Raw genomic sequence first — 26,591 nt, forward strand, 5'->3', positions numbered from 1 at the left:
GGAGCTTGGCACCCCGAGCTCCATTTTTGTTGGCAGAAAGCTGTAGCAGGCCATTGCAGTCAAAAATGAACTCAGGAGGGATGCGCTCTGAGCTCCATTTTTGCTGGCAGAGGGCTGCAGGATATGGATATTGAGTTGGCCATGCCTCCCTAGCTACACACTCCGCCCCACAGAGGTCAAACACAACTCTGATGCATCCCTCAATGAAACTGAATTTGACATCCCTGCTCTACTTGAGCAGGTTGACTTGTTTAGTTTATAGGAAGATGTATACTTCAGTAACAATTAAGCTTGATTTGGCTATTTTATCCTATTATCCTGCCTTGTGCATTTATCCTATGTTCTACCTTATATTCTATCTACTATATAAATTTATTGGGCAAGGAACAAGTAGCTGACTTACAGGGATCTAGTTATCCAACTACTGCCTGATCAAGTGGACGCTTGAGCCAAATGCTTAGAATTCCAATCCAACGCCCTATAACCACTATGCAACTTTAGCAGGCTACATCTAAATTAAGCATACAAATTAAATCAGGTGACAAGTGTAATAGGAAATTTGGCGAATATTTTGACATTGTCATGGAACATAAAGGCAGGATAAGAAAGTATAGGACAATATATTTGGGAGCAGAGAACTGAGGATAGAATTATCCTTCTATCAATTCTGTATTCTAAATCTTAGTTCCAAAATTTAATTTTTCTTAAGATCAAGAGAGGGACAGATAGCCTTTTGGATCTTATGAGTTGTTATATGTAGTGTGTTTTGATCCTAAGGTATTAAAAAAAGTTATATGCATTTCTGTCAGCATTGAGAGCAACTAAGCCTGAGTATCTTTTTGTCAATGGAAAAATTTCCCAGAGGATTTCAACTGGTTTATCTGGATCTTCCACAAGTGAACAATCTCTACAGTTTCAAAGCTTCTAAACTTATCACAGACCATTAATTTGTTAACTTTTGACTCAACCAGATTTAGATTATTTTGGCAATTCATTTTCTTATATATGAGTTTCAATATCAGAGGCTTTTAATCATAATTGTTGAAGAGCATTTATAGGGGGAGGCTAATTCATACATCTCTGGCTGATATATTTCTCATAGATATTTGGCCAAGTGCTGCAGGAATATAGTACTGGACATCCTAGGCCTTTGGTCAGTTCCAGCATGGTTTTATCCCCCTTAAATGTTCATTGTATAACAGGCTGACCAATCCAATGCAGTTACTCAATGTGCTAAAGTAATGTTTAACCTTAATAAAGTTTCTCAGATAAAAAGGGTGTGAACTCTTGGATCTTTCCTTTTTTCAATCTTTATTAGCAAAAGCCTTGACTATTTCTTTGACCAGGAAGACATTATATGAAAAGCAATTGTTTTTTTTAACCATCTCTGCACCATGACTTTGGAGTGAAGTCTGAAGTTAATATCAATTGGACCCTGGATTATATTTGCCTTTTGGAAAATCGAATTGCTAAACTCATGGCACTGTAGATTTGTTCTCCCTTTTGGAAGTCTTTCTTTAAACAGTCAAAAGAATTGCTCAAACTGACAAGAAGCCAGCCAATTACCACCATGGGCAAGTTCATCCCACCAGTGGTGGAAAGTTTTGTCGTTTGGGACTATTTGGTCTTTGCTGCCCTTTTTCTGGTCTCTTCTGGCATTGGGATCTTTTTTGCAATTAAGGAGCGGAAAAAAGCAAGCTCTGGGGATTTCTTGGTTGGTGGTAGGCAGATGACCTGTGGACCAGTGGCTCTGTCCCTCACTGCAAGTTTCATGTCAGCCGTCACTGTGCTGGGAACCCCAGCTGAGGTCTATCGCCATGGAGCCTCTTTCCTTCTGTTTGCCATAGCATATACTTTTGTCATCATTTCTACCTCAGAACTTTTTCTACCTGTTTTCTACAGATCTGGGATCACAAGCACTTATGAGGTAAGTTCCCCTTTCTAGAAAGTGAGTCTTGCTCCAGATCCTGGACCACATTCCATTTGGCCATCTAAGACATCTTGGCATTACCTTTGTTGAGATAAGAGACACCTGACAGGATATCGTCTCTTCTGCAAACTTGCCATTTTGGGAAGAGCAATCACAATATATCTAAAAGGTAGCAAGATGCAGAGGAACCTACATTAATATGGAGACAGAAAATGAGTTAAAATCTACAAATCTACAATGAATTTGTATATAAATTAGATAATAGCAGGCATGCTTTTGTTTCTAAAGGACAGACTATTTAACTGAAAGAGACCATTATGACCAACTTTTACAAATGTATTATTTCCTACAATTATCTGTAGATTGCAAAGATAGAGAATAATTCTCACTAAACTGTTAGAACATTGTCAAATATCTTCAGTAACATGAAATAATTAATTTTTTGAAATAGAAAAGAAGAGGTGTAATGATATGCTAACAAAAACCTGCTCTTCCCATATTTCAGTATTAAAAATAAGGATTCTGTTTCATACAATCACTTATCTCATCTTAGTGTGAGTGTATGTAGTGAGGGAGAGGGAGAGAGAGGGAGGGAGGGAGAAAGGAAGGGAGGGAAGGGGAGAGAAAGAGGGAGGGAGGGGGAGAGAGAGGGGGAGAGGGAGAGGGAGAGGGAGAGGGAGAGGGAGAGGGAGAGGGAGAGGGAGAGGGAGAGGGAGAGAGAGAGAGAGAGAGAGAGAGAGAGAGAGAGAGAGAGAGAGAGAGAGAGAGAGAGAGAGAGAGAGAGAGAGAGAGACCAGGGAAGTTAGACAGACAGATAAAAATCAATGTTTAAAAATCCATTTTTCTTCTCACATTTCCCATCATTGTAGTATTTTATTCATTACATAGATTCAAAGAATGTTTGATTCCAACTAACTCAGAATGATTTGCATATTAAAAAGTCAGAATAATGAAATGGAGAAACAAATTAAACTTGTCCAGAATATGTATATGAACTAAATTCAAGGAACTGTAGCAAATAGTAATTTACAGATTATAGTATCCCATCTCAGTAATAAGACAGGCTGTTTCTGGGACAATGGATTTTCTCCTAATGTTACATTCACAATTTAATTGTTTGATTAATAATTTAATAGGGGAATACTTAATAAAGGATTACTTAACTAACCTCCCATTAGAAACCATTAAGAATCCAATTATCTCATAAATGGAACCACTCAACCCTCATACAGAGATGTAAAATTATAGTGTCTGACTTGCCAAAAGAACTGAAATATTTCAGGATGAGAAAATACACTCCGGGTTTTTGAAATGTAATTATAGAACACTCTGCAGGTTTCTGTAATGTTGACAACCCTTTTTGGTTGGAGGTGTAGTTTATAACCCATTGAACAATTTAGGCAGATATCCACACAGATCCAAGTTTTAATATTGAAAGATGAAGACTTCTGTGAGATTTAAGTTATCTTATAAATGCTTGACATTTCTGGAGAGCTTCCTGGAGTCCATTCTTGAACCCGCGTGTGTAATGTTGCTGACCATTGCTGCAAGTAAAATAAAGTTATGGGCCCTATCAATCCCATGTCTTCATTCCAGGATGTAGGACAAGTTACAGGTAGTCCTCAACTTACAACAGTTCATTTAGTGACTGTTTGAAGTTACAATGGCATTGGAAAAAATGACTTATGACCATTTTTCATACTTATGACCACTGCAGCACCCCCATGGTCACTTGACCAAAATTCAGACGTTTGACTCATATTTATGACTGTTGCAGTGTCCTGGGGTTATGTGATCACCTTTTGCGACCTTCTGACAAGCAAAGTCCATGGGGAAACCAGATTCACTTAACAACCATGTAACTCTTAACTACTGCAGTGATTCACTTAACAACTGTGGCAAGAAAGATCATAAATTGGGGCAACTGTCTCACTAAATCAAGGACCACCTATACTAATTGAACTTCCAATTCGACTTAGAATAACTTTATTGTCATTTTAAATGTACACTAATCAGCATACATTAAAATGAAATTTCATTGCATACATCTTTCAAAGGGTCACCACCTCCAATATACACTACATAAACATTATAAAACAAACAAGCAAGCAAAAATTATGCATATACATATACACACATATATACACAAACAATTGCTGGTATTGTCTATGGGAAGATCATTTCACAGTCATTACTGGAACTATTTCTTGAACAAAATGTAATGCAGGGGATGATAAAGCAACAGATATTTTTATTTACTGTACCCATCCCTTCCCCTAGTACCTGGAGTTAAGATTTAACAAGCCTGTTCGCATGGCAGCAACCCTGATTTACATACTGCAAACGGTAAGACATTTTCTTCATTTGCATGAAAAATGTGATTTTAAAATATTTTGGCATTAGTCCAAAGAATAGATAGATCTTTTGTTCAAAATCAGTTTCATTTTCTCCTACAACACAGTGAATGTGATAGAGGATGTCTATATATGTAGTGTTTTGAAAATTAAAGAGTGATAAAATTCTGGACATAGAAGAATCTAGATCACATTGATTTGTCATAGCATCAAATTCGACATTTAAAGATGGAAGGGTATAATCTTTCTAGATTTTCATCACCCCATTAACTAACATTTAATAGGGGCAGCGTGATGACTCAGTGGTAAAGATGCTGTGCTTGTCAGCTGGAATGATGACTCCCATTCTTGCTCACGTTCATCCCCACCTAGCAGTTCAAAAGCATGCAAGTGCGATTAGATAAATAAGTACCACTTTGGCAGGAAGGTAACAGCACTCCATTATGTCATGCTGGCCACATGACCATGGAAATTTCTTTCGGCAACACTGACTGAATGGCCTTGAAACAGAAATGAGCACTGCTCCCTATAGTTGGCAATGACTAGCGGAGTAAAATCCGTAGGGATCCCTTTACCTTTTTTAAAATTAACTAACATTTACAATGAATCTAGACCACGGGTATCAAACACAAGGTCAGATCCAGCCCTTGATGTGATTGGATAGGCCCACAGGGCTGTACTGTAAAATGTAAGGGGCAGCTCATTTAGCTTTCGCCCGGTCTACCCAATCCGAAGTGGAAACATTGGGCCAGCATGGCTTTGGCCCAATCCAACCAATGCAAAGAGGAAACATGCCAGCAGTTTGAACAGTTGCTGTGCTCACCCAGTCAGCCACACCCACCCCATAGGCCACCCTCATCCACCACCGAGGTCACTCCTGATCTAGACTCTTTCTGGACTGCATAACATTCTGCATTCAAGAGAAATGAGAACAGGTTTCAACATAGATTGTGGGACTGTAAAAAGATGCACGTTTTTCCAAATTAATCCCTGCTGCAAACATTTTAGCTACCATTTATGTTGTACTTTAGAATATAGTAAATAGTGTAATCTATACACTATACAGAAGATTATAGAACAGATTCATATCAGGGCTTTAGGAGTCATAGATGGTTTGTCTTGAACTAGTTTGTACCACATACTCCCATGCTCCAGGGATGCAGTGCAATCTTATTGGCCATTTCAGAGAGAATCTGTACTATTTTTAATTGATGCATTCACATAACTTGTGAAGCCATCCATATAACTTTATTCACAATGTGGAATGTTTAATAACTGTGAGATTTCGGTTTTCATGTTTCTAATAATAAGCCAGTCTTCTTTCTAGGGAATGCCAGAGGTAGGGTAGGTAAATATTTCTTTAAATGCGATTTGCTTCAGAGGAGTTAAGGAACATCTTTATTTGTACTTTGCAGATGATAAAGAGAAAATCCTTCCTCCAACATCTTAGGCAACCATATACCAAGAAATCATTTTCAGGAAACAGTGTTGTGTGGATCACAAATAGCCAATGGAAAGATGAGTGCTCTGTTGCTGTTTGAGATTGCTTTGTAAGCACTATAAGGTTAATTGGCTTTTCTTGATGGCAACTTCATGCATCTGCTTACTTAGGGGAATGTTTGTTCCCAGACGAATTCCACTCTCTAAAATTAATTCCACATACTTAAAAAAGCATCAGCAGTAGATTGGCACCTTTTAGAAATGGTTTAATTTGCAATTTTATGACATTCTGTAGAACTGCAAAAAAAAGGTTGTCCACTAGGACTCCAAAGTCCCATTTTTGAGCCAGGTTTTGCCTAATAATCTGTACTTGTACCTTTGTTTTTTCTTGTCTAAGTGTAAAGCCTTGCTTTTCTCCACATTAAATTTCATTTGGTTGGATTGTTCAAGTCTGTCAAGATCTTTTTGGATTCTGAGCTTGCGTTGGCTATTCCTATTAGCTTAATGTCATCTGCAAATTTGATAAGTTCTTCTATTCCCTCATTTAAATCATTTATGAAGATATTGAAGACTACAGAGCCTAAGATAAAATCTTGTGATACCCCACTGTTTACTTTCTTCCATATAGATGTGGTACCATTAAGAACTACTTGATGAGTATGGTTTGTCAGCCAGTTACAAATCCATTTGGTAGCGATGCTGTCTATCCCATATTTTTCTAGCTTACTAAGAGCTAGGTTGTGGTATACTTTGTCGAATGCCTTACTGAACTCTAAATAAACTATGCCAATGGCATTTCACTGGTCTTCTAATTTAGTCACTTTATTAAAGTATGATCTGTTTTTAATAAACACATTGTGACTTCTAGTTATAACTTTATGTTTCTAGATGTTTGCAGATTTTTTTTTAGTCTTTTCTAGTTTCTTTCCAGGTACTGATGTTAGGCTGATTGGTTTATTCTGTGGATTTGCTTCAGATTAGGATCATTCACACATGCATACAAAATTACCTCTGATTAAAATAAGACATCATAATACGTTGAGAAAAGTTCAAAGAGTTCCCCAAACTTCTAACTTTAAGCATTACAGCCTTACCACAGAATAAATTTCAGTTAAAACAGCTGTGTAATTTTCTGAATAAACCACAGTATAGATTCAAATGTATCAATTAAATACATTTAATTATTATGATTTACCTTTGTACATTCCAACATTTCTGGTGTCATCAGTTAATGAAATTACAGGAAGGCCAAATTGAGATGGGAACTGGGGGAACTTGAGGTCCATCACTTCTAGAGATCAGAACTCATGTACAAGATATTTTTGTGCAGATTTTTCAAAGCAATCATATCAAAGGTTTGGCCCGGTTTGGCCAAACCAGTAGTGTTATGCCGGCCTGGGTCACAGAACCAACAGCGACCCAGGCTGGCCATGCCTCTGAACCAGTTCCCCGGTTGATACAGTTACTGTTGCGATCTTGTTTTTCTGCGCATGCACAAAACAATTTCTATCGAACTGAGCATGCATGCACAGCATGCGTACAGCACAACCATGTGCGACCACATGTACCCATAAGCAGACTGGCAGTAATGCCAGTCAGAACCCACCCCTGAATCATATGGGTTAAAACAGACCACAAGTGGCTCAATAATATTCTATGAATTTTATCCATTTTGAGTTCTTTTTTTGAAGCCTAGTCTAAAATATGTAACATATCTATGTTACAATCTAGAAATCAATCTACATTATTTAGGACAAGAATCATGGGTATTTTTCCTGCTAGTAGTAGCTTGAACTGCTGTTAGTATTTTCAACCTAAAAGATGGACATGGTCATACAGATGTTAAAGGCATTGTAAACTGAGGGAAAATGAGGCAGACAATGTAGAGGAATGAATGAATATCGTTCATAAATAATATATTTCCACTTGTGTGTAAGCCTGCCTCTGGGTGCCAGCCACTTTCCAGTCAAAACCTTGGAATATGATCCCAGATGAATCTCCTTCTTCTTTTGATTTTTCTCCCTATGAATATTCCCTTTGAAATACTTACTAATAGTTTTTTCTACTCTTTATAGATCCTTTACACAGGAGTGGTAGTTTATGCTCCAGCTTTGGCTCTCAATCAAGGTAAGTGCTTTGTTGTTGACTTGAAAAGGACAGGAGAAAAGGGAAATTTGTTTTCTGTTATCTGCCTATCTGGAAACTCCCTTCCCCCTTACTTTTCCTTTTATTCAGTCTGATATACATATGTTACCCCTCCCCTCCCCTTTTGCTAAAAAGTAACTAGAGAAGATAGATTCTGAATAGTTTTCTCAAGTTCTGGGCAAAGGGCCCATTTTAAGATAATAGATTAAGACTTTCTTCTGTACTTTGACATTTTCTGTCCTTCCAGCCCGTTACTTTAATGTCTTACGTAATGTGAAACAGGATAAAGCTGAGGTTTCTCACTTATTGATCTGGTGTTTCCTGCAAATGATAGTTTTTTGGGGGGAGGATGATAGGCATTCTTTTTCTTTCTCTTGAGATTTGGCCCATGTATTTGGCAAACTGAATTTACCACCTGTGCAAACGAAAACAAAAGACTATAAAAGGTGGAAACGAACTTTAGTTCTGCAGCACATAAAAGAAAATGATGGCAACAGATTAAGTAACAGTACTTTCTCTCATACTATTGTATATTTAAAAATAAACAACTATAGTTAATTTGATTTTTTTTAAAGTAACCCGAAGTATATCTCATTACACTCCCTTTGATTTTCCAGTGACAGGATTTAATCTCTGGGGCTCAGTATTTGCAACAGGAATCGTTTGCACCTTCTACTGTACACTGGTATGTTTCTGCTGTAGTTCAACTATAAGTGTTTTTAGAGGAATGGTTGAGAGCCGAGGTGGTGCAGTGGTTAACTGCAGCACTGCAGGCTACTTCAGCTGACTGCAGTTCAGCAGTTCAGCTGTTCAAATCTCACCAGCTCAGGGTTGACTCAGCCTTCCATCCTTCCGAGGTGGGTAAAATGAGGACCCGGATTGTTGTTGGGGGCAATATGCTGATTCTGTAAACCGCTTAGAGAGGGCTGAAAGCCCTATGAAGTCGTATATAAGTCTAACTGCTATTGCTATTGCTATTGCTAAATAACTGGCATTTATATTCTAATGAGGTTTTACAGTTGACCACAAATATTAAGATGAACTTGAAAACTTCAGTATTTTTTTCTACAAAAATCAAACATTTTATAGTCTCAAATGTATGATTTGTTTCAAAATATTCACCTAAACCATACTTTTGTTCAGTTAAATGTGCTTTCAATAGAGGTATTTTTTCCCAATTATTTAAATACACGATAGAGTGAAAGTGAGTATATAACTTGCAACCATATCTTATTTTATGTTACCTCCATGCACACTATTTCTCCAAATGATCTAAAACCCTACTTTATTTATCAATTACATTTATCATGCCTGCCTACCTCTGCTGAATTCTGGAGAGCATATACCTCCTCCCAAATCCATAAAAACAGATAAAGCCTAAATTCTATAGGCAGCCATATAATATATCCATAGGCAGCCATGCAAAAAAAGAGAAAAAAAAGGCAGCGCCCAAAAGCAAATTTTAAGAACTTCCTAAAACCCACAGAAAGAGGGCACTGTCCTCACCTCTGGGTGATTGCTGTTTCCAGAAGGTTGGAGGTACAACGAAAAAGTCATACTTCCTTAATTTTTTAAAAATGATGTCATTTCATAGAAGAGACCTGGAGTATACTTACTCTACTGGAACATGCTAGATGGACAGAAACTATTGGAGACAAGTGATCCCTAATTGGGATTAATAAATAAATATTTGGGAGCTGTGCTCAGGCTTAAAATAATCATGCATCAACTATCCTGTCCTTTATTCAGTTTTAAGCCTTTATTCCTTTTCCTTTATTCAGTTTTCAACCATTTACTTAGGGAAATGGCTGAAAAGCCTATGTAGGATTGAAGGGAAGGCTTACCAATGAGTGGAAATTCATTGGTAGACTATGAGTGGCCCATATTCTTGGATCACTCATAGTCAGTGATGGGATTCATTTTTTTTTACTACTGGTTGTGTGGGTGTGACATGGATTGGTAGACGTGGCAGGGGAAGGTCACTGCAAAATCCCCATTTTCTCTGAATCAGCTGGGACTCAGGAGACAGAGAATAGATGAGGGAGGCGCCAGTCACAGGTGGCATTTACTGGTTCTCTGAACTACTCAAAATTTCTACTACTGGTTCTCCAGAACTGGTCAGAACCTGCTGAATACCACCTCTGTTCATAGTCTATTCTAAAGCATGTGATTATTGTGAATTATCACTGAAGAGAAAGTATCTTGTATGTGAATTCTGTCCTATGATGCACTAACAATTGGCTGTGGGTAGAAAGAAAGGGACTAATCAGTATTCAACATAATAAAACCTTGCTGGAATTAGAGTTTTAAACTGAATTGGTGCAACTCAAAATCAAGATAAACACAATATTATCTTTTTCTTTGAATTAGGGAGGGTTGAAAGCTGTTGTCTGGACAGATGCCTTTCAACTGATTGTTATGCTGGTTGGGTTCCTGACAGTTTTAATTCAAGGAACTTTTAAGACTGGAGGTATTGGAAACGTTTGGGAAACTGCTCAAAATGGATCTCGTCTCAATATCTTTGAGTAAGTACAATGGCTTCTCATGATCTGATTTGGTGTTTATAATGATAGGTTTATAGTTTTTTGGGGTTTCATGTCAAAAATGAAAGATAATAATTTTTAACTTTGTAGCAATATCTATGTATGGGAGTGTATTTTAAACCTTTGATTTGACATACCCTGAAAATGGTAGAAATTTTCCAAGAATGGTAAAGTCAAGGAGAAGATAAAATGTTAGCCACCCCCACCCCCCAATTCTACAGGCTTAGTACGCATGATGGAGGAATGAAACTCTTTGGCTCATACTGCAAGTAGAATAACTAAGAATTGGAGAATACCTCTTTATTTCTTTCAAAATTAAATTAAACTATATATTAATTTGACACCAAATCCAAACTATAACAGAATGGATCCAAATCATAGGAGTTAAAAAACCTTCCAATTTCTTACATCACCAACAAAGAGAATCAAAAGTCCCCACCTTGTTTTAAAAACTCTGGACCCCTGTGTGGGATTCAGTAAACCCAAAGTAATATTTTCTGCTGATTTTCCAAAAATGGTGATTCCTATTCTTCCTTCACAGAACAAATATATTACATATTAATATCATTTCACAGTTTAACTTTAAAGAATTGCATTACTGTTTTCATTTAAGCACAACATCTAGCTTAAAACACTAAAATTCTAGGTATTTTAGAAACTTCTAAAACATAAGGCCATATTGTTCAGTTAATACATGTGTCAGTAATACACATTATCAAGTATATAGTGGGAGTATATGAAACTCGAAATGATATTCCTCAAAATCTTTAAAACAATAATTATACCAGATAAATTAAAGTATCTACTTTTTGATCTAGGCATCCCAAAATAAATTTATCCTTGCTATTTTCAGATTTGAGTTATTTCTCATGTTATTTGGAATACTAAGAAAAACGATTAGTGCCTTAAAAATGAATATCTGGTTTAGTACATCTGGACCCTAAAACATGTTATGGTTTCATAGGTATTATAACCAATGTGAGGAAGCCAATCATGTCTCATTCCTCCACCACCCTCGAAAGGTATTAAAATAAAATTTCTTGAAATCTGGTATGTGAAATGTGAAGAATCCCAGGCAAACCTGAGACTGAAGGGATAAAATGTAGTCATCAAGCAATTTAAAACAGGGTATAGTTCCACAAAGAGTCAGCAGTGATTTGACGACCAGAATACAATCAAATTGAATGTCAAGTAGAACAACTATGGTGTACTTTACAGGGAAAATGAAGCAAAGGGGTAAAAAACATAAAAATCAAAGCCCATGCAAAAGAAATGGCAATTCAAAAAAACAGAGAATTGCTCTACAAACTGAATGGTAGCTCAGTGAGAACTGCAAAATATGTTTCTATAAAAGTTGCTTTTATAATAAAAAAAGAGCAAGAACAATGATAAGGGAATAAAAGCACAATCGGGTTTACAGAAACATGAAATGACAGAGCAGCACAGAATGAAATGTTTTTGTTTGTGCGGGAGCAGATAAAATTTGGGGGAAACAATAGTGAAACAGAAAAATGGATTGGAGAAAAAATATCATAGTGCAGTGCCACCCAAACAGTAAAGATTAAAAAAATACACTTACAAATGTAATTGTTGAAGTAAAATCATTTAGAAAGTAAAGTGCCTTTCAAATAGGCTTTGAATCCTGATTTCTTTATGAACACATTTATCTAGTTTTCACACCAGTGATATGCAAGCAGTTTGCTATTCCCTTGTCCCAGGAATATAGCTTAAAAACATAACTCTTAAAAGGGAGGAAATGGAAGAAAATACAGATTTCAATCAACTGTTCCACTAATTTTGTCTAATGGGTTTAGAAGTGAGTGAACAATCAAGTATCATCTTCTCTTGCTCTCCTGTTCTGCTTTAATTTCCTTAGGGGTCCATTGGCAGGTCTTAGGAATAAGGCTCTGGACCAGATGACCACCTAGGCAATTCCAGCATTGAACTTCTTACCTTCTTCTTGGTGAAATCCATTATTTGTGCATCACCATTTTTCTTTGCTCAAAGGTGCCCAATTTAGCATCCAGCCAACTTTGTGTAGAATGCTAAACAAGATTGGGTCTGGTTAATCTGAGCTGATTTATGAGATCAGATTGAATAAGAATTGTACATGTTGCCTTTTTCAAGATGGAGTCCTGATTTCAATATACATCTCTTTACTTATGCAACCTGAATGCTTATTTTTAACATGGATTTCAAATTATAAGACGCACCAACTAGCCAATTCCACCCCAGTGGCGCAGTGATTTGAATACAGTATTGCTGGCTAACTCTGTCCACTTCCAAGGGTTTGATTCTGACAAAGTCTTGAGGTTGACTTAGCTTTCCTTTCTTGTGAGATCAGCAAAACGAGATTGTTGAGGGCAATATGCTGACATTGTAAACCACTCAGAGAGTGAGTGTTTATTTGCGGTGAGACAGGTCTATCAGGGTAATCTGGTTTACACAAAAATGGGATGGAGCATACTGCTTCTGATTTTGCCTTTCAGCCCCAATCCAGGATCCTTTGCAAACAGTTGCTTTTGCGACGACCATTTTTGTATTGAATTTTATATTTACCAATGAAGAAATAAAGGAAGACTAATATAGATCTATTTTAAGCTATTTAGCTCATCAGCTAGCTATATGCTTCTGGGATTCGAACCTGAATCTTAGAGAGTGCTGAAAAGCACTGTGGAGTAGAATCTAAGTCTACATGCTATTGCTATTCCTTCCAGATCTGTGCATTTATTTAGCTGTTTACTGGATTCCTGCCTTGAAGTTTCTTAATTCCGGTAGAAGTAAATTAGTTTTAATTTATTAGTCTGCTACTTAAACAATGGGCAATTAATAGTTTTCATGTTTTATTTATGTAGCTTTGATTTTGACCCGCTGAGAAGACATACATTTTGGACAATCTCAGTAGGAGGAACATTTACTTGGCTGGGAATTTATGGGGTTAATCAGTCCACAATACAAAGATGCATTTCATGTAAAACAGAAAAGCATGCCAAACTGTAAGTACTGTAGCTTTCAAAGTTAATGTAATTTAAAATTAGAATATAATTATTTTTAATTTTGAAAAGTCTATTAATAACTTTTTTTAATGAACTATCTTATGCATAGTACTTGGGATACATAACTGGCCATTGAGAGAAGGCTAGAAGAAAATTCCCTAGTCTTGTGAGGTTTGTGCAGCATGAGAGAGATAAAAAGCTCCCATTCCTGACTTCTGCCTTACAACCTTAACTATTATTTAAATCTAATTTTGACTGTGGTTTCCTTTATTGGGTTTATTGGGGATTTATCATTGCTTTTTTGTGATTTGTTTGGTTTTATTATTTATTTGTATCATATCTTTATTATTTTTTTTACAAACAACTCATATTCATCACATTTTCCTCCTCCTATTTTCCTCACAACAACCCTGTGAGGTGGGTCAGGTTTAGCGAGAATGACTGACTGCTTTCTACATGGTGCCTAACACTCTAGACCAAATTAACTCTCTTACCAGCATTGATTGTTGCTTTTTGTGATTATTATTATTTATTTATTTACTCTTTTTATTGCTCTTGTATGTTGCCCAGCATCCTTTGAGACTGATGTCATTTATTAGTACTAGAAAACAAATGAACAATCTTAACAGAGTATCTAGCCACACAGATAGGATTTCAAATATTAAATGTGAAATTCCACTTCCATCTAAATACACAACAGAGTGAAGGATTATCACTTTCCAAGTTGTTTTCCACACAAATCACATTCATTTATGTCAGGGACAGGGAAAGTTAATAGTACATTTCAAAAAAACTATCTTGGGCACTGAAAGAGTCGCAGGAAGTAAATACATTATGAAAAGAGCATCTCAAACTACTGGGATTATGTACGAAGGGGCAAATTGTGGACTTCTTTTATTGTGGTACACAGAGAAAGGGTTACATCTTTGCTTCTTTTAACTGTGGTAAGAAACGTCTTGTCAAAAACTAATGTGGCTATCATACTCTGAGATAGAATTAAGAATTTTCAGGACACTTTTTTTAAAAATAAAAAGACATGATTTTTTTCTTTATTGAATGATTTCTAATTCATCTTTTTTCTTCTCAGTGCACTTTACCTTAATTTGGTGGGATTATGGGCCATCCTGGTGTGTGCAGTTCTCTGTGGATTGGTGATGTATTCCTTTTTTATGAGCTGTGATCCTTGGACTGCAGATTTCATTTCAGCACCAGATCAGGTAAATAAATTATTTAAAATTGTAAACAGAGAAGTGTTCTGTGATTGGAATTGTTCTTTAAATGCAGCTGTGCTGAACTCAGTGGTGCAGGATTATTTGAGTATTTCTGCAACATTTTTTAATGATGTGCAAATGGAGGGACTTGACATGGGGACATTTGCAAATACTCCTGTTGAGATCTATGTTCCATGTGCAGCAATTAAAAAGGAAGAGGAACAATAACAACAAAATAATTAGTGCATATATTTTTTATATGCTGCATAGTTATTTCTTGTGAGATGGACACAGTCATATAAATATGATTAATAAATAAGTAGAACTAGCAAGAAAGCACATTAATAGCTACTAAAAGCAATTGTTCTTACTTATATACTGCCCCATAGTACTTTACAGCACTCTCTGTGTAGTTTGCAATGTCAGCATATTGCCCCCAACAATCTGGGTCCTCATTTTACCCAACTCAGAAGGATGGAAGGCTGAATCAATATTGAGCCCCAACAGGGTCGAATTCCAGGATGTGGGCAGAGTCTGAAAGGTCTGGTCTAACAGCAGAAGAGCATAAAAGATCTATATGAGTTAGATAATTAGTCCATTTAGCTTAGTGAAGAAGGACAATGGAAAGTCAATGGGCAATAATATTCTTTGTGGCTTGAAACCCTACTAAGTTGACCTTATTTCTTGGAGAGTGTTGATGGACAGTGATTAATATTTATATGTATTTATTTGTTAGGGTGTAGGAATATACCTATGTATATGTATAGAATATCTATATGTGTGTTATATATGTGTACACTTTTAAAAGCAGGCAACAGAATTTCATTTTTAATGTGTGCCAGAATGCCCATCAGGAAAAAATGACTATAAAGGCTATCTTATCTTATCTTCTTTTTAAAGCTTTCCCCCCCAAGTATAATGTTTTTCTTTATAAAAATTCAAAAATTGGAGAGGATATGATAAACCCCAAATTCTGGTTATACCTCTTCTGGTTGATGTCCTAGCATTTTTTTAATCTACCGCAAAGAATGGTGGGCAAATTAAAGAGAAGGAAGACAGTTTATCTGTAGACAATTTATCTACACCTGGTAGCAATTTTCTCAGGATGGGATCTCCATTGCCAGGAAGTGGTGAAGATTGATCTTTCAGCATGTAGGTATTCCTCTCTCCATTATCGTATCCCCATCACTTTGATCTTGCATTGGGTATCTAAGATAGAATTGGTATGGGGGAATTATCACTTTATAGGTCATATTTCTTCTTGATGAATCAGCCACCATACAGGCTGTCCAATGTGTCCATTCCCTCTTGAAATCTAAACCCTACACTCACCATGTTACAGGAACAAAGGCCCTCTGCCCTTTAGCTTCATTTATTTCACTGGAAAATGAAGCACAGAGGTGTCTTCCTTTGTGCACATGATGGTGCTCTTTACCCTGAGATTTGTGGAGTTCAAGAGATCAGTTTATATTTGCATTAAGGTTGCTCTGTATAGCAAGAGTGTTCCTAATCTTCTTTCTCTCCTTTTTTCTCTCTCCAGTTAATGCCATATTTTGTGATGATAATATTTTCATCGGCTCCTGGACTTCCAGGCCTATTTGTTGCATGTGCATTCAGTGGAACACTAAGGTCTGTCCTATGCTGGATTTAATGGAGGTGTGTCAAACCAAGTGGAAGGGAATGAAGTTCTTGAAAAGCTGCCTTGTGTCCTTCCTTTCCTCTTCCTACAATGAAATGCTGCCCACTCTTTGCCTTTCTCAGTGCAAAGCCTGCAGGGAACTTGACAGACAGATTATCTTCTCTTTCTAAATTTATTTTAAAAACATGGTATCATCTATGTGCTGTTAGATTATGTGTGTGTGTGCGTGCTACATGCATTCGATAATGTATGTGCCATACATTAGAGTATTAGCATTAATTATTCTTTAAGAAATCAGAAAATCAGAAGGCCAGGATGAGTACAGGCGATTTGAGGCAAAGGCTGCTTATTCTTAGGAATAGAATAATGTCCCATTTGTAATAGGAAAATTAGTTATTCCATCAATTCCTTGTTCCTTGGAAGATGTTGCATTTGTAGGATTGGGAGGGAGGCAAAAAAGAAAGAGATTTTTGGAAGAAGCTGGAAGGAAAACTAAAATAGATAAAATGTAATAATATGTTGACTATCTTAATGCTTCAATTTTTCCTTGAAGGTAACTATTTAAGTATCCTCCGTAAAACTATCCAGAGATCTTAGTAAACTTTATTCACACCGTCATGAGACCCAGCTTGGTGAGACCATGAGTTTCTTCCTTTAGGCACAAAGCCAACTGAGTGATCTTGGGTCATTCACCCTCAGTGTTGGGAAGGAAACAATGGCAACCATTTCCAAAAATGTTGCCAAGAAGTTGCTAGGAATCAACACCAATTCAAAAGAAACAAACAAGAACAACAACAAAGAAACAAATTATACCTCCTTGCACAACATTTTCATGTATGAAAACTCTTTTGACACTGTAGCATTAATGTCATTGCATGATCACATAATCAGTTACTGTATGAAGAGTTTAACCATTCAAGTAATGGAAGCAGAACTTCTGTTTATATAAAAAAGGGATAACTGTGCTAATGTAAAATATTTCCATGTTTATTGCAAGAGAAGTCATATATGCCAGGTCCTCCCTGAAGGAAGAAAAGAGAGCCATGGAAAAGCAATGTGAGATGCAGAAATAGTAAAAAAATATCCAGCAGCAAGAATGGTCTATGCACAAAAATGACCAGATACTTTAATTCCCATAAGGGATGACTGACTGCAAAAGCTGATGGAGTTAGCAGAGATGGCTAAACTGACCACTTTAATTAAAGGAAAGAACGCAGCTAACTTTGTTTCTGCTTGGAAATTACTTCTGGACTTTGTGCTTGAGGTGGAAAAAAATGAAACTTTGACTTTGTTGATTATATAGGTTTGTTGTTATAGAAATGGCTAGTATATATTACTATGTAAAAGTAAAAGTCAAGGCTGTATGTTGTAACCTTATTCTACTTCACTAGAAAGAATTGGAAGTTAAAGCTTGTCTGTTTTTCCTCTCGACCCTACACTTTTTCCTTTCCCCTTTCCTCGTTTACTTTCTCATTTTATTTTTCTTTGTATTTTATATTTTTATAAACTAATACAAAATTAATAAAAAATAAAAGAAATAGTAAAAATATCATAATCCTTAGCTATGAGGATACTAGTAAACCTTGTCTCAAAAATAAGATAAGCTGCAACGTAAGTATTCACATAGTTTAAATGTATTCATTCACTGTATTAATCAATGATGCTTATTTAATTTTAATTTAGGGAATCATATGAAGAAGAAGTTAGGATTACAGCAAACCATAGTGTATAATAATGTCTGAAGCCCATAAGTAATCTCTGTTCAGGGAATGCAGCTAGATAAATTCTTGCCCTCAAATAAAGTGTACTTTTTCCCAGTTTCACAATTTCTAATCTGGCTCTATTGGGCAAAGTCTAAATTCACACAACAACATGCTAATCTAAGCTAAAATGGAATGGAAGTTGTAGGAATCCCACTATTTTAGTAGGTTATGAACCAAGCAACCACATGACCTATTTTGTTTAGGCATAGCATGTTATAAGAACAAGCAATTATGCTTTAATCCAGGTTTAGTATATTATATAAAGACATCTTGAATGTTAGCGACATTATAATAATAATAATTATTATTATTTGTGGAACAGAAGATTCAGCTATCTTACCATACAGAGTGATGGTGGCAGTATTAGCAATATAGAACAGGCAGTTTGTTCAAATCCTTCTTTCTTTTATTTGATTTGCCTCATATTTATTTCTTCTTTTACTTTTTACTTGTTTTGCAATACTGGGCTATTTGGTAGATGGGTGGAAATAATTTAGCATTACTTGTCCCAGGACAAGTCACAGTTTAAGGACTAATCTGTAGTTCTGACCTTGTACATGCTTATTTTTATAGCACTGTGGCTGCAAGTATAAATGCTCTGGCAACAGTAACATTTGAAGATTTTGTCAAGAACTTTTTTCCAAAACTGTCTAATCGTGCAAGCACTTGGACCAGCAAAGGCTTATGTAGGTGGAAAATATGACCTTTTCTTAACTTTAAATAAAATGTTTTTTAATCTATTGTTCAAAATGAAAATGTCTTTAAAACTGATATGTTTAAATGATATGCCACTTTTCAAAAGTCCTTAATACAATATCACAAGGGCTGTGTCTGGGCCATAAATTATACACAGTTTCTCTTATCAGTGTATGCAAAGAAAGGTATGATTATTTATTGATGATTTGCTCCCCTTTGAGATGTTTATCATCTCAAATTATCAGCAATAATTTTGGAGCAGTATATCCAGAGATGTTGGGTTCCTAATCAGCTGCACATAAACTATAGTTTTATAAAAAAATCAAGGGAGGATTAATAGAATCATCATTGAGCTAATTTAGTGTGTTCCACCTTTTTCTGAGCTGTAGGCTTAAAAACACTGCATATTAACCAGTGGTGGGTTTTGGATCCCGTTGCAATCGGTACAATTGCAATGGGGCCTGATGTCCTCCACATGAACATGCGCAGCACGTGCATGCATCTTACCATCCAGCGACACCTCTGTGAGCCTCCACGATACTCCAGCTGCTCAGTGGAGCATCATGCAGGCATGGTATGTGCCATGTGTGGAAGCGCCAAAGAATTTAAAGACAGGTAAGGCGGCCAGGCCCTCCAGAGCACCGTACCAGAACAGTACCTGATGCTCCAGGAAGGCACTGGTACACCTGTACTGGGGCATACCTCCTGCAACCCACCTCTGATATTAACTATCTTAAAGGAAGTTAGTGCTTCCTTATAATCTGTACACATTGATTAAGGCATAAATTTTTAATCTATTGACCATCCTTGAAAGACAATGGATTCAAACAAAGATACAACCTAGCAGCTAAAAGCAGAGTCATCAATACATATGAATAGTCAAGTAAGAGATTGGATTACTTTGATAGACTGTGACTTAAATATTTATGCTCAAAGAGATCATGGAAATGTCATTCTGTGGCATCATAATAGAATGAAAGCTTCGCTTATTGATATTTACTATCATGACCTATGAACATGATTTTAAATGAAAAATATGATAGATAACTGTTGTAACTTTTTTCCTGCAAAGTAAGCCATTAAAAAGATGCTTTCGTTGTTAATTACACTGGCTTCTATCCATGAGTAATTGAAATTTGAAGTTTTTTCTTTCAGTGTCTTCAAAATAGCAACATCAAAGGGAAAAATATTATTTTAAAGCAAGTGCCAAAATGAAGGTGTCAGCATCATATTGCATAATGCAGTTAGGAATAATAGGTTGAAAATCTCTTGGGAATTTCTGCTAAAGGAGCAAATGTGAACCTGATTTCAACTGATTTTCTCATCTCCCTTTAACTAGTTATTTTTTATGAAAAGCTTCTGTGAAAGTTTCAGGCAATTAAGGAAGTTAAAGGAGAAGGGAAGAATGGGCAAATATTCCATCACAAACTTCCTGCTTTCTGAAAAGTCCCATATAGAGTAAATCTCAGGAAATGTTCTTTTGATAGGAGGAAATTTTAGAACCCATCCACAGGTTGTCAACAATCTGATGAAAATATATTTGAATATATATAATGAAAACTGTTTCCTTTTCTCTAGGCGTACTATTTGGAGGGTTGTGTACTACAATGGCTGTAGCTGCATCACTCATGGGTGGTGTTGTGCAGGTAACTAAACAATTAAAATTTTGGTATGACCTTGAATTTGTATAATCCTCCCTGAATAAGGAAGTTTCAACTTCCATAGTGAGAAAGTGTGACAGATGGTTTTAAAAGTCCAGAAAACTCTGCTCAGATTAAATTCATAGTCTGCTTATCTGCTATTAAACCCATTCATATTCATATGTCATCAGTTGCTTTCCCTACGCATTATTATCAGGAAGAGTAATCATGGAACCTATTTAATTGAAACAACTTTTCTTTTTGATTAAATTTGTTATCTCTTTTATCCTTGAGAATAAATAAGGCATTTAAAAATATAGGCAATGTATATATGCAGGATTAAATTGTATTTCATTTGCATTCATGAATCCTAAATCATGAAAGTATGCAGGAGCCTCCTGCTTTACCATGTGTACCCTGTCACATATACCACAGAAATCTCCTGGATGAACCTAAGAAACCAGAAATTATGGTTGTGATAATTTTACATATTTATGCACACGTTTTGAGTCTCTTCACAAGCAAGATCTTAGGGCTGGTATTTAAATAAAGGATGATTAGTTGCCTCTTCATATGAGTTTAATAAATAAATAAAAAGACTGCTTAAAATGGATTTGAATAAGCAATACATGTTGGAAAATACATACCTTGTTGAAGATAGACATACATCTCTTTTTTTATTGTTGATGAGGTAGTTTGAGTTGGATAGCATTATAGAAATGAATTTTCTAAATGTTTTTTCAATGTATGCCCATGTAGAGAGGTGGGTTTCACATAAGTTTACCACCAGTTCACCGTGCACTGAAAATGTGAGCATGCACGCTTTCCACACATGCGCTTTGCTTACACGTGCAGCTTGGATGCATGCATGCGGCTTAGAAAATGTGGCTAAATAGGATAGCATAGTGTGGGGGTGGATGGGTGGGCCCACCTGCAGGTTGCCACTACTGATTCGGCCGAACTGGTCTGAACCAGCTGATTACCACCTCTGCCCATGTACTATACAAGAAAAAACTTCTCTGTAAAACAATTAAACAGTAGGTTATAGAAATTGGACATATACAGTATATATTTGATAACTGTGATATATTTTCTAACTAGGCTTCACTTAGTATTCATGGAATGTGTGGAGGACCTATGCTGGGATTATTTACACTGGGAATTATTTTTCCTTGTACCAATTGGAAAGTAAGTAACAAGAATAGCATTATCTTTGCATATATAATCTACTGCTTTTGTTGATTTTTAATATTGTTTTTAAACATAGCAAAAGATCCATCTGTCATGACACTTCATTGTTAACTGGGATGTGATATGAGCAATCTTCTTATTGTTTCATAAATTATGAGTCTCTTGCCAGATATTAGGATATGCTGCAGCTGATGTCCTTCAGAAGTGACAAATACTTTTCCTACCTTAGAAGATTTACAGGTATTTGACAACTCCAATAATAATGTTTCATGGTTGCATTTGTTTAAGGGTGCCTTTGGTGGTCTTGCTACTGGAATCACTTTGGCATTTTGGGTCGCCATTGGAGCTTTTGTGTATCCTGCTCCACCATCAAAAACTCTGCCACTCTACCTTTCAACCGCTGGATGCAATAGTACTGATATGGTTGTACCCATAGTTCCTACTTTACCTCCTGAAAGGTACCATTCTTATCTAACCATCTATATATTTTATGGCAGTGGTTCATAATTGCTTTCCACAGTAATTATAGTCCACTATTGCAATTAATCATTTTATCATCTGTCTGTCTGTCTGTCTGTCTTCAATCTATCTACCATAAGTCTATATATGTATCTATTTTGTTGTAGTTAAGTATCATTAAATTGCAATTAAACATATGAGTGTTTTAAAGTTTATCAATAATCTGTATGGTATTAGGATTTAAACCCAATTGGTAAGGGAACTGTGTGTACAGCACAGCAACTATTGACTTTGTTCCATTTTGTCTTCCCAGGCCTTACTTAGCAGATTCCTGGTATTCTTTGTCATATCTCTACTACAGTGCTGTTGGCTGTCTTGGATGTATAATTGCAGGGCTACTGATCAGTTTTGTGACAGGTCAGTTCTTTTCTGATATTCCCAGTCCTGAAAACAACCTTAATTTTTTACTATTCTGTTACTCATGGGCTTTAACTATTTTTTGAAACAAGCAAAACAATAGCTTTACTTTTAATGATCTGGACATTCTCAAGGCTGGTTAACTTCTCAAAGAGTAAACAAGACATTGCATCTGGTTGCCATTCAGTTCCAATTGAGGTGAACAAGTTTTGGCTAGAAATGAGATGGAATATCACAGAGCTATATCCAGATTTTGGCTTCACATTTAAGAAGGATATTGGTGAGAGGGCTGGAAACTAAGTCCCATGAGGAATGTTTGAAAAAAATGGATGTGCTTAACTTTGAGAAGAGAATATTGAAGTAACACAGCATATTTGCTATACAAGTAAAGGGGAAGATCTATAAGAAATAGTTTAAAATTTGCAAAAGACCATATTTCAGGTAAATATTAGGACATAGATAGATAATGGCTTACAAAATTATAAAAGGATAATACAAAATATCACCTATATACAAATAAATAAATAAATAAATAAATAAATAAATAAATAAATAAATCAATCAATCAATCAATCAATCAATCAATCAATCAAGATTAAATAAGACTAAAAACCAAGAGGATAGGTGACATGGGGGTAGACCAGTCATTTTCCCAGCATGAAGCACTCCTATCAAGGCCCCAGGCCCACAGAGTCATGTTTTAAGGTTCTTCTGGAAGGCCAGGATGTGGGGGATGAGGGTGGGACTAAAAAAGGCTGTTCCTCTGGACCCTATCAGCTAAAACCTTTTGGCAGAAGGGTTTCAAAGTAGGTTTCCTCTGGAATGAGTTGGTGAGCTATTCCACTGGCTGAGATGGCTTTTCAATGAGTAGCATGGAGTAACTATCTATATCTATCTTGGAGTGAATAGTTCTGCTTCACTGAACTATTACCTACGGCAGTGATGGTGAACCAATAGCATGCATGAAGAAAGTGGCACACAGAGCCTTCTCCCTGGGAATGCGAACCATCGTCTATTGCTTCTCTGGGTTCTCGAGCACCGGCCAGCTGGTCTTCACGTGCATGGGAGTACCAGAAACCAGAAGAGCAGCTGCTCAGTGTGCATTCTTGCGCTGGACAGCTGCTCTTCTAGTTTCTGGCACGTGCATGCGCACCGGGCAGCTGTTTTTCTGGTTTCTGGCATGTGCAGGCACAGTGGCCAGCTGATCTTCATGTGTACATACACACCTGAAACTGGAAGACCAGGCGGCTGTTTTTCTGGTCTCCAGCATGTGTGCGCGTGCATGCGTCCCCAGTTTTTGCAGTCGATGCCAAAAAGGTTCGCCAACACTGCCCTAGGATTTCAAGCATTTCTTATTTAGTATCGAATGGCTCCATCATTGTATGTGTCTTTGTCTCTTCCCCCCATTCTAAGAGCATTTCTTTACATTTAAACTGCATTTGATATTTGGTTGACAATACTGCTGATTAAAAGTATGTTTGTGGAGTTTTTCACAATGCTGTTTTTTAGTTTCCACTACACTGAATATCACCAAACATATTTTGTTCCTGTTGTTGCTTACGGTGGGAATATCATTACCACAAATAAGACAAAATATATTCCTGTGTAATTTTTAAGTTTACTTCATATATTGTATTAATTGAATCATTTGGGTGAGAATTAATAAAATGGCCAGCAATCATTGGGTTAAATGTTTCATTAATAGCCAAGATTTCGGTAGCCTGCTTCTAGAAAATCTACATTAATTTCAGTTACCAGAAGAAGGTCCAATGTAGGTTGCTAAAACTAACAAGTGGATTGATAAGATTTACATTATTTCAAAATTTGTTGAAACTCCTGGATGAATTAGGGACATGGATTCTAATTATTTTATACTAAAAGAATGACTGTGACTTAACAAGACATGGAAATGTCTGCTTTCAGAATTAAGATTTTGTATAAAATATTAGAAAATATTTGCTTTTTTGATAGACAATTAATGATTTTTTATTCTATCTAGGTCCTAATAAAGGGAAAGATATTAAACCAATATTAATTCGCCCAATCTGCAATCTATTTTGTTTCTGGTCTCCTAAATACAAAACGTTTTGCTGGTGTGGAGTGGATCATAACAATAAAGAACTTCAAGTAAGTTTATTGTATTATTCTTTTGACATATTGTTTGACATATTAGAGCAATGAATGGGATTGAGCCTTATAGACTCCATCCTATTTCTTGATATCCTGCCCTGCTTAATTTTTTCATCACTTTTCCATAAAGACATTTTCACTAAGGACTGGACTTCAAAAAAAATCTTATGGTTCCTAAGAGGTTATCCTAAAATTTATATGATAGAACACTAAATAGTTTTTATTTCAAATTACATACATACATATATATATATGTTTTTTTAATTTGTGCTGATAAATAAATAAAGGGAGAAAATCTAATATATATATATATATATATATATATATATATATATATATATATATATGTGTGTGTGTGTGTGTGTGTGTGTGTGTGTGTGTGTGTGTGTGTGTGTGTGTGTGTGTGTGTGTGTGTGTGTGTGTAATTAGTGTCACAACCCCTGGTATGCCCAAATATATATATATTTCTAATTAATTGAAAATTCATGTTGTTTTGAGCTAGGAATAGCATTAATAGATTTGGGGAGGTGTGAAAACCCATCATCGGGTTCCAATCTATTTATTTTGTTCAGAAGTTTATGTTAGAAGAATTTGATAATATCAAATTCCTAAAGCATCCCTAATTCTGAATACCTTATGACAATGTTTCTTAACTTTGGCTAGTTGAAGACGTGTGGACTTAAACTCCCAGAATTCCACAGCCATTCTAATGAACCCTATGAGTCAGACTGATAATGTCTTTATTTTAGCCAAGTTACAGCTGGATGATTTTTACCATGATAAAGTTGAATTCTCATTGGACAGGCTTAAATTAAAATATGAATCAAGTGAAAAACTGGTAAAATGCTAGTATAATTTTAAGCAATAGAATTATCGGAGCTTTATTTCTGAAAGAGTGCTGATGGGCAGATTGTTAGATTCAGATTACTATTATTTCAGTATATAACTAAGTATATAACTAAGAAAGGCACATTTCACTCCATTTAAGGTTGTGGCAGTGGATTTAGGTGTAACCACCTGCATCGTTTAATGGTTTTTTAAAAAAAACATTTCTTCTCAGGATGAATTGAAAATTGACTTTGAAACAAAGGCAGATGCAAATGATGGGCTGAAGAATGGATGGACAAACAATTTACCTGGTTATAACCACGATGAGAAATCCTACACTAATACAAGCTTGACTGAATCCTATTTTTAGCACAAATTGTAAAAAGAAGACAAATAGTTGACATAGAGATTTCATAAGAACAGAAGAAAACACACTTTATTTATGTCTGCTAATTTGCTTAGAAGTCATTTATTTATTATTTAATAGAGGGTCATATCTATTCAGGTCAGTTTCATAATGGATCAGGAATGGTTTCTAAAACACTAGCGGTACTTTAAGGAGTAAAACTTTTTAAAAGAATCCCACCATCTTGTTTATACCATGGTTTGGATTTTAATGCTGCTCCCTTGGGGTTAAAACAGAGGTGGGTTCTTACTGGTTCAGACCAGGTAGTAACTCAACTGGCCATGCCTCCAAACCAGTTCTATCTTGTTTTTTGCTTCTGCGCATGCACAGAAGCAATTTTTTTACTACTATGCATGCGTGCATAGCACGCATTAAGCATGTGCATGCGTGAAGCCCGTTCCTGAGTGAACCGACAGTAACAAAAGTGGGAAACCAAACCCTGGGTTAAAAGTGCAAGCCAGCATATAAATTGAATATTATTATTATTATTATAGCATCGGGGATTTTTTTTAAATCTCTGGAAGGTTATTTCCCGCCATGTTTTATAGGCTTCCAAATAAAGGATTTATGAATGAATATATGTCTGGACTGAATCATTTGTTAATTTAGGACAGTGATTGCAAACCTGTTGGGCTCAATCTGTCAAATTCAGTAAATACTTAATTTGACTCTGCTGGAATGTCACACATACACACACACACACACACACACACACACACACCAAAAAAGAAACAATTCACAATCTCTGTCTCCCCACTCCCCCATGTAGTCCACCCTAAACAATGGCACTCGGCAGCACCACC

At 36.1% G+C, this 26,591-nt stretch overlaps 1 protein-coding gene across 1 annotated transcript; it reads left to right on the forward strand.

Annotated features, from left to right (window-relative positions):
* Positions 1–1,292: 1,292 nt before the first annotated feature.
* On the forward strand, positions 1,293–26,364 carry SLC5A12 (solute carrier family 5 member 12). The gene is made up of 15 exons (XM_087718929.1): positions 1,293–1,927; positions 4,211–4,276; positions 7,800–7,851; positions 8,487–8,554; positions 10,240–10,394; positions 13,268–13,408; positions 14,496–14,625; positions 16,160–16,248; positions 18,595–18,707; positions 20,296–20,363; positions 21,459–21,545; positions 21,837–22,006; positions 22,321–22,424; positions 24,424–24,551; positions 25,615–26,364. The coding sequence occupies exons 1-15, from the start codon at positions 1,571–1,573 to the stop codon at positions 25,750–25,752; spliced, it is 1,866 nt and encodes a 621-aa protein (XP_087575055.1). The 5' UTR covers positions 1,293–1,570; the 3' UTR covers positions 25,753–26,364.
* Positions 26,365–26,591: the final 227 nt, after the last annotated feature.

Source organism: Thamnophis sirtalis, unplaced genomic scaffold (genome assembly GCF_051295495.1).
Source record: "Thamnophis sirtalis isolate CommonGarterSnake01/CBP01778 unplaced genomic scaffold, rThaSir2_p1.2 scaffold_1, whole genome shotgun sequence".
Lineage (NCBI taxonomy): Eukaryota > Metazoa > Chordata > Lepidosauria > Squamata > Natricidae > Thamnophis > Thamnophis sirtalis.